Source organism: Mytilus edulis, chromosome 2 (assembly GCF_963676685.1).
Source record: "Mytilus edulis chromosome 2, xbMytEdul2.2, whole genome shotgun sequence".
Taxonomy (NCBI): domain Eukaryota; kingdom Metazoa; phylum Mollusca; class Bivalvia; order Mytilida; family Mytilidae; genus Mytilus; species Mytilus edulis.
Window position 1 is genome coordinate 63,243,509 of NC_092345.1, and position 10,297 is coordinate 63,253,805.

Below are 10,297 nucleotides of genomic sequence, written 5' to 3' on the forward strand. Positions count from 1 at the left end.
CTTTGTTAATCTTTATAGTGTTTGTGATTTTCTGTTCGTCGATTTTACATTTTTTACCATTCTCTCATTGGTTTTCCTCGACTGATGATTTGTTTATTCTCTGAACCTAACAGTTTGTTATCAACTACAAATTACTTCTGAATACATGCATTTCTGTTCCATGAATAACGTTGACAGAAAACTGTTGAATGAACTAGTTCGATCGATTGACATTGCAGTAAGCAATCAATGTTACAAACAATTACTTCTGGCTGACTTGTTATATATTGAAGTGGAATTTGATTCTTATTTAACCTTCTAAAATATGGAAAGTATCTTGACAAGCTCATTTAACGTTATTTTATCATTTTATTATATAATGATAATGGCATGTCACTCACTCAATCATCTACAAGCATGGACTTGCATCTTGTATATCTTTGACATTAGGAATACTTTCAATAGTTTTTGCTTCTTCATAATCTCATCGCAAGGCGTTAAGAGCAAATTGTTACATTAACAAATAAAGGGTGGTTGTATGATTTCCAAGGACACAAATATCCACCATAGATCAAATGATGTTGAAGTTAACAACTTAAACACACATTCTACGGCCTTCACCAGTTACCAAAACGCATACCGTATAGTCAGCTATTAACGACCCGACATAACAAAGTGTAAATTTATTCAAACGAGAAAACCTTCAACATTAACAAGAACAAAACAATGATTGAAAACAAAGGATGAAATATAAGGTAAAAAAAAACACCTCTGAATTACAGGCTCCTGACGGGGTTTAACAACTTTGCCACTATTCTTGCAGGGTAATGTCTCGAAAACGACGATAGTTGTTGCATTGGCAATAATGCCACAAGTTCATAATTTTATAAGCAGAAAACACAAATTTGTTTATCATTTTATATCTTAATACGTTTTGAAAGTTTCATATAATTCATTATGATTCAGTTGTTTACATGCACACTCTTAGACCACTAGGTGTTGATGGTCGGTTATTAGTGTAAACTTTCACCAACAAGTTATACAGCCATACATCGTGAGTCTTTATCCATTGTCTGTTTTCACTTTCTGATCTACATACGTGATTAAAACTACACCTGAAACAATCGAATATTTCACACATTTATTCTTCGATCATAATGACACAAGACCAATTAAGAGGGGACGAAGAACGTATCAATTAGTCTTCACATGAACCTGAAGGGTCGAGTAAACATTAATGTGCTGTCATTAAAATCTCAAAGGAGAAACAAATCTTCAGTTTGTTCTTTGGCAACGAGACATTTCCACTCGCAGAATCAGTATTAAGTATTAAGTTTTGCCATTACGTAAGAGCAGTGGCGATGTTTGATGTTTTTCGTACACTTGCATTTCTGAGTGACATGCAAATGAAAAAGCGAAATTGGCTATTTAATTAAATATGCTCATTGAGGTACACATTTTAAAAGAATGAAACATTGAATACTGATATGATCGTTAGTGACAGATTCTACTGTGTTTAGCGTTTGCTGCAAATAATATTTGATGTCTTATTTCTATGTTTGATTTGTATGCCGTTTTTATGGTTTTCGAAAAAGTATCTGGACGAATTGTATGGCCCTGTTAACCGATGGTTTTATACTCAAAATTCTTACAATACATTCTGTAACAGAATACGAAAAACCAATATTTAACGTAAAGTTTATCAAATGTTCATATTGTTGATTCTTTTGTCCTTTTTTTGTAGTACGGAAATTATGTTTCAATGAGTTTATATATATTTCAGGTACAATTTTTGTGTAATTAAAGTTGAGAGAACTATACCGACAGGATTGTCTGCTTCTAACCTAAAACTCGTTGACAAGAATAGCAATCTAATTTTACTGTTATCAACTACCCATTCAGAAACGAAATTACTTGCCACAAACCAAGGGGTTTAAATTTCTCAGTTGACACACACAATTCCAGAAGATGATATTATAGTTGGGCTTTTACTTACACATGGTACAGTCAAAATGCAAAACAACACAATCTACGATAGTCTACACTTGGTGGAGAAAAATCTTACTGTTAAAAAATTAGTATCGCTACTGACATAAACACAAGTTTCTTCATGAGAGAAATGTGCGCATCAGGTCTCCAGAGACCTTGTGATTCCGATAATGTTCACTTTCTTCCTTTTCTGCTTATAATTTGATTTATTAGGTTTCAAATTAATTCAATGCATGTACCCATTTTATAAACTTACTCATCCATTCCTACAGCTGGACTATGATAGCCACTTCGTAATACTGTATGGAAGAAAGACGATGATGCTTCCGCCCAGTACTCAGCTGAGTTAGCTGTACCATATCCATCTTTCCACACATGACGTTGTTTAATGTAATTGAAGATATACTGTAACTGCAATATAAAGTTTATTTTTTTATTTTTTACCTTAACCGTAATGTACTCATTTTGATGTACTTGTCATTCTTAAAGGTTTGGTGCCCTTTGATTTGTAAACGGAAACAGTAAAATATTATCAGTTTTAGAACGCCAGGCAAGACAACATAATCACTAATTTTTTTTTATAACTCTAACAACAAAACACAAAATGACATATAAGAGGTTGACCCTCTATGACGGAATCAATGGTTTTTTTTTTGCAAATTGCTACCGAATTTGTGCTTAAAATTTGATTGCATTACCTAATGTGATAAACAATCACTGTCGTTAACTGCTTATGTATCGTACAAGATATTTATATAATTTCATTATTATGTGACCAAACATTAAAAAAAAATCGTAGTGTGTAAAGTGTACCGCTACTTGCATTTATATCTGCAACACCTTATATTTCTTTTTAAAGGGAAAACGTTTTGGAGAATGTTATGTATATACATTTGACACTGTCTCAAACGATACACAATATTGAATTAAGTCAAGAGCAGCCTGAAAGGGACATTTGTAAACTAAAAAAAAACTTTACAAGGAGGATAAAACAAGAAACACACATAAAGACAGGCACATTAGTTCATTTGAAAACTCATTTGCTCTTGGATGGTTAACAATTATTCTTCCTCATAGAATCTCGATTTACTAGCCAGAGTTAATAATACCTTAAACACGCAAGTGTACATTTGTTAAATTATTCATCATACGTACCCTGTTCCTGTCTGTTGTTGACATATATTTATGAACTTGGTGGGAAAATTCATGAACTAGAACATTTTCTTTGTGTCCATAAGGATCTTGGGCATTACAAACAATATTATCATCCAATACAACAGATCTTGTATTTGTCAGACCAGCGATGGAGTCATACTTTCTTCCATCAAAAGTACAAGTATGTTGACATGAACCGCTACATGTACCTGTAAAAGACGAAAGAAGATATATATTTAGAAGGGTTGTACAGGTAAATGAAAACTAATTTATGAAGTTGTTTTAGATGTTTTGCAACTTCGTAAATTATTCCACTTTAAAAAGCATTAAATTATCTTCCAAAAAAATATTTTAGAGAAAAAACATTAAAACTAAACTGAGTTCGTTAACCTACCACGACATTGTGCAGTATCTCTCAGGTTGGCATTTTCAGGATAAACTCCCATTCCCTCTGACTTTGAAAAAATACCGACACCATGTGCTCTGGAAACAAGACTAAAGGTTGATGATGACATATGTCTCGTCATGAGGGCAATAATTGTACATGCCTGAAAAAGAATCAGGTCACTAAATTTTATCCTTTTATACACGTACTTAATACTGACAACATCGAACCCAGAACTGAATATTCTCAGGAATATCAGAAAAATTTTCGACACATGCTTTGATTTAAACCGATCTTATTTATTAATTGAATAAAAAAATATAAAATTTCAGTGTTAGATCATCTATCAATTTTATTAATAAGCATATATTATGAGTTTTGTCTTCACTAAATGTAAATGCATATCAAACAAAGCAGTTATACCAATGACATAATATAGGAACGATGTAAAATTCATAATTAAAACCGCAGTTACAAAACCCTTAACTGTTGAAGTCACTTACTTTTTCATAGGTCATTCATTTTCATTTGATATCTCGCGTGAATCTCAGCTTATAAAAATTAATATAAGGTGTCTTACCTTAGAAAGGGCTAAATCACTAACTGTTGTTGTTGCATCTACCGTTATACTGGCCCCAGAAGGTCTAGTTGCATATATACGTCCAGCATGGTCCACATAGCGACTTTTGAATCCTACACGTGTGTGATGTTGTTGAAGTGAATGCGACGGTAGTAGAAACTGAACCTGAAGGTCAGGTGACAAACGGCTACAAATATACAAAAACATCTTGTTTTGTGTAATATTATGATACTATAACAAAGGCATTTGGAATTAAATAATTTTATTAAAAGCTCTTACAGTTTGTTCACAATGCCAATAAGAATACTAGCTTTATAACACAGAAAAAAAATATTTGTAGGATTTTCAATATCTAATTCAAAATTAAAAAGTTCACCATGAATTATCAAGTTTTCATTGTATAAATGTGATAATAAGGATAATACCGACCTAATCTCTTCATCTGACAATGGAGGCGAAGAACTCTGTACTCCTAAAAACAAAACAAATTTACATCAGAATATCAAATACTACAGTAAAAGTCAGTGCGTAATAAGTTAAGAGTACAATGCATTTCGATACTTTCAAATTCATATCAAAACATCGTTAGTTGGACAACTTCGAAAACGCACTTATAATATAAAGGCAAAAGATATAAAACTATTTTTCCGTAAAGTAATTGTTATTTTTTTATAACATATATAATGATTTTTTTTCTTTACGTTTATGTTTACAGTCATTTCTCAAAGAAGAATTGTTTTGATTTATATAACTTTATTCAACATAGAAAAAGCAAGAGAAAAAAAGATAAATTCACGTCAATATTTTTAAACAAATTTGCAAAAATGTAAAAGAAATTACATAGACAAATTATTGACAAATACTGACATACCAATTAGAGTACATAACGTAAGAATCAAAACACCTAACTGGACCACCATAGCGTTAGAAAAACCCTACCACGTCCCTTGAGTGCTCAGGTAAACAGAAAATTAGACACTAGTATGTCAATGGTTTTATATCTTGAACTACCTCTGTACTAAAATGTAGACATGTGAACTCAATAATATTCACCAATTCTTTATCTTAAGCGTGACCCGCGAATAATGGTACAGTACAGTTGATGACCGGAATAGAAAACAGTCAAATTTATTGAACATCATAGGATATCTGGAAAAGTACCCAGCCAGGCTGGGATATATACAATTTAAGAGGGGGGGGGGGGGGGCAAGGGGTTTAACTGTCATGTTGTTATGGGGCAATTTAATTCTTTGTTATCTGTTATTTTGAAAATATATTTGCTGTTAGCTGTTATTGTCTTATTCTTTGTTAGCTGTTATTGGGCTTTTAATTTTTTGTTATTTGTTATTGTGATAATGTATTTGCTGTTAACTGTTATTGAAAATTGGAATGTTAGCATTGTTTTTGACAGTCAATATTCGGTATAAATTGAAGATCATTGGCCATTGGGGTTTAGCACTACTGATATGTTTGTCCCGTATTCAGAGAAGGATTCCATTAACATATAGTGCGGTGACTGAAGGTAGATTTTTTTGAATTTAATCTCCCCACCGAACACACACCTATATAATATATCATTGGAAAGAGGAAATCGTGTACTATAATAATATGCCTGTCGTCAGGATTTGGTATGGTCACAATTTTTTTAAATTGAGGTCAAAGGTCATACGTGAAAATCTGTGAAAATTTGGGAGGGTTTCAATTTTGACATTTTTTTCTATTTCTAAACTCTACATAAATACAAACGATACTGTTTTGGCTTTATTAATGTTTGTTATTATACATAAACCTTAATCATTAAGATTTATTTTATCAAAAAAATCCTAAAACGACGTTTTATATACAAAACCTCAAAAATTAAGTTTTCAACCTATAAAATGTTTAGAGCACCTTAACCTTTTGAAAAAATTTAATTTCAGGTAAAAATCAAGTGTCATGCAGGACAATACTTTAAAATTATTTTTTAAACTATCATATTGGGTGAGGTATCAAATCAAAGCAATAGAACCCTACAGTCAAATATGACCTCAAATTGAATTGCGGATACTTTACGTTTTATTATAGACTATTTGTTGCTTTTGGTTTTTTTCACAATTATTACTGCTTCCATATATAGTATTATCTGTTGTTGCGTATTTTACTCTGGTTAATATCTATTACATTATAACTTTTGTACCTATATCCCCCCTTTTTATCCTTGCAACGTACCACAAACTTCAAAAGTATTCCATATAAAAAAAAAGAAGATGTGATATGATTGCAAATGAGGCAACCATCCAAATGAGACATAAATTAACAATATGTCCTGTACGGGCTTCAACAATGAGTAAAATTTATACTGCATAGTCTTCAATTCACGAAATGAATATTGTAAAACAAACGAAAAATCTATCGACCTGATTAATGTACAAAATGAATAAGAAACAAAAAAATATATTATAAAGAAACATACGACAAACACTGCATTACCGTCTCGTGACTTGAAACAGACACAAACAAAATGTGGCGGGGTTTGACTTTTTCAAGGGCACGCCAACACTCCCCAAACCCGGGGGTGGGACCGTGTGTATCAGTTCAACAAGCTATATACCTAATCAACCGTTATCTCCATCATCTTCATTTTCACCAACCGTCACAAGACATGTTTTTAATATTTCTATACATTTCACTCATGGCCACAGGTATGCACATGAAAGGTACTGTTCAAAGCAAACACGTTATTTTGAGATTTTCTTATAAGTACAGACAAGGTATTGTAGGAAGTCCGAAGACATTTGTTCCCAAAGAAATACCAGCTTCAAACCATCCCTTTCAATTCATCCAAGATTTAACAGAGATCTAAAATGGAGAGATGACATCCATATGCTTGTCTGCAAAGATGATGGGGGAAACATTATGCATGAGACGTACACACTGTCTTCATTTCGCTCAATTTCATGGTTGGCAACACATTAGATAGCGTCGCACTCTATTTAGAAGCATAAAATCCATTGGCATTCAATATTTCAACAAGGTGTTTCGAACCAAACTCATTGTACATTTGTAAAGCCAATATGAAATGAAAAGCAGTAAAAACAAATGGCAACACAAACGGTTGACGCAACAACTGCTTAGCAATTAAGAAATTTCTGTGATGCTATTTCCTGAGAATAGTTTTGGCTATGCAGTTTCATTGAGTTACCATAAAATTAGTTGCAATAAAGACGAAGGCATTGACTGAATTGAAGAAGAACAAGACAATTCTTCCGAAGTTGGGTATACTTCTGTACATTTTGTAGATATGTCTTTTCTATTGTATACTTGCAGCGGAATGACATATCTGTCCGTTATTTTTGTCTATTACATTTGATATTAAAATTTTGAGTTCAGTTTTCCATTGACTTGCAGCTGATATGGCATCTTAAATAGTTATTTTGCTACAAAATATTGTTATATTTGCCTTGAACTTGTTGAAGTTGTTTGACAACTGAATTTCTATAGAAATCAATGAATTTAGACTGCATTTTACAAGTAGAATATTTTAAATTAGAATCAGCTGGAAGAAAAGATCTACTAATAAGTAATATATTTATCTAGTAACGGTGTCATGAGGAATGACCATAACATCGTTGTCAATAGCCAAAATAAAATTAGTAAAAGCAGTATCGTGATCTGAGATATCTGCTTTTTTTCGTTTTTAGCAAATAATTTGTAATGCAACCAAAATGACAGAGTGCTTGAAGTTTAAAAGAGGGACGGGAAACTATTTTAACTTTAACTTTATCTGACACGGTTAAAACATTTTTAATACGCTCATCTGATTCAAACTTGAGTATAGTTCTTGATCTTTCTAAAATGTTTGGTTGCAACAAAATATACAAGCGCTCCAGTTGAACGACTGCATTCTAGAACGCGTACACATACCGAAACAGAGGGACAACAGTCCGAAAATTGTATGTCGTCATTAAATATCAGATTAGAAGCTTCCTCGCTCTAAAAGGGGGAACAAATATGTTTACTTGTGTAACTTTTGTAGCATGAACAACGATAAACAGCCTGAACGGACTTCTGTAAATTAACAGCTTCCGCATGAAACATCTTGATGTTCACCTCGTCTAATCTTTTATTCAATGCAGATACAAAAATCGACTTTCCAATACTGGTAAATTGACTCAAAATGTCAGTCCATTTTTTCTTTTCTTTGCATATTAAACACTGCATAAAATTTAACAACGTTTGTCTTTTCTTTGGACTTAATGGGGCAAGTTGCAACGGACTTGACATATCACGGAATATTTACTGAAACTATCCGTAAATTATTTGGATTTTACAATTAGACTTTTCTGACAAAGTATATTTAATGTTTTATAACAAAAAAACATAGAATATAAACACATACACACAAAGATTGTAGCATATATCAGTGCAAATATGTGTATATAATAGCGAAAAGGTAGTAATGTCATATATCAGTTGAGACCAAATTATTGACTAATACACAAAATGTGACGGAAGGCAAGTGATTAAGTTCCGTGTTGAAATTGAAGTTTTTTATTCCATTCTTTTTCCATTGATTTCTTAAGGTTTTTTTCATATTTTGGTTCCGAATTTTTTATCACTGATTAGTTTTATGAAATACTATATGCTAAAAATATTACGGGATAATTTGTTTTACTACGATGAAGAAGAAACTAAAGTTTGTGTCTGAATTTGCGATTAAAATTACCTAAATTTTTAACAGTCTAAACTTCGCAAATTTTATAGATTATAAGAAAATGAAATACTAAATAGAATATTTCGATATCTGAAAATAGCATCAGGAAAAACTATTTCAGTTAAATGTAAGCAAACATACACAATTTTTCATTTTGAAAAAGGGGGGTTGAAACTCTCCTATATACTACTAGTCATTAAAACGACTTGTTAGAAACATGTGACCGTACGAAATTCTGACGACAGGGCAAAAACTAAAGAAGACATATTTGTCTTTAAGTTAAGACCATTTTTAGCCGTGTGTTATTTGGGGAGATTAAACACGCGATCTAGACGACTTTTTACACTTCTGTCACCGCACTAATATACCCATCACAGAAGTGTGGTCCAGGACAATCCAAGTATATCTTATGTCATGATTATCCTTTGTAATAAATTCCATTTTTTTTTATGAATGTGTATTTAGAATTATCTTAATTTTTTGTATGAGAATAATGTTCCTTGTTTTCCATACGAACATATTAAATTAAAACAATTCTTAATATGACAAAAAGGAAAACATATGGCCAGGAATATCTGACAAGGATCTCAATTAAGGACTAGGTCCTAACAACCACTTAACCTTTTATATAATATGGTACATAGACTCAGCTCTGTGATTCTTTTCAAAGCAGAACCAAATGCATTGTACAATGAAAGTTCCAACGATGTACTTGGGTCCGAAGCTGCACATAACTCATTACAAACAAAGATTTATTTCGTTTCAAGCCATTGTTTCCCTTCTAAACTATGTATTCTACTTACTAGTACACTTGGTACAATCAAAAACCTCAGCTGATAAAAATTGTTCAAATAAGGCCTTTGAAAATAGTGGAATAAATTGCTTTTAGAGTGTCAAAAAGTACTTGATAAATTGCATGCTTATAATTGGTGCTTTTGATTTTTCTACTCTATATACCACTTTTGCCTCATAGTTTTATGAAGAAAAATTCACACACCTCATTAAATGGTCATTTAGAAAAAGTCAGAATATTAAACTCTTTTAGGTCACTTTTTTGATTAGCAACAAAGGGAGCTTCAGTCAATATATATAAACAATACACCAACGTCTCATGAGAACTGCTGAAAACATTTTTGTGTTAATGTCTGAAAACTGGAAAATCACCCCTTTTTAATTAATAAAACCCGTTCACTCGGAAACGTAAAATCTAAAATTTATAAAAATTGAAAGTTACCTCATGTTAATAGATATAAACAATTCACCAAAATTCCTTTTGAGATATTATCAGAAAATTGAAAAAAAAACACCAATTTTATTGAATAAAAACCCATTACCCAGAAACTTAAAATCTAAAATTTATAAAAAAAACAACCAAAAAACAAAAAGGGAGCTCACGTCAATAGATATAAACAATTTCCCAAAGTTTTATGCAAATGGTTAAAGAGTTTTTTGAGTTAATGTCCGACATGTTGACAACAGACGGACAACAGTATACATGTACCATAATACGTTCCGT

At 31.9% G+C, this 10,297-nt stretch overlaps 1 protein-coding gene across 1 annotated transcript; it reads right to left on the bottom strand.

Moving 5' to 3' along the window:
* Positions 1-883: 883 nt before the first annotated feature.
* On the bottom strand, positions 884-5,108 carry LOC139512642 (uncharacterized). Its single transcript, XM_071300399.1, has 7 exons — positions 4,960-5,108; positions 4,518-4,560; positions 4,089-4,275; positions 3,518-3,671; positions 3,124-3,332; positions 2,225-2,379; positions 884-1,094 (listed from the first exon to the last, which is right to left on the bottom strand). Exons 1-7 carry the CDS (start codon positions 5,006-5,008, stop codon positions 950-952), a joined length of 942 nt encoding a protein of 313 aa, XP_071156500.1. The 5' UTR covers positions 5,009-5,108; the 3' UTR covers positions 884-949.
* Positions 5,109-10,297: the final 5,189 nt, after the last annotated feature.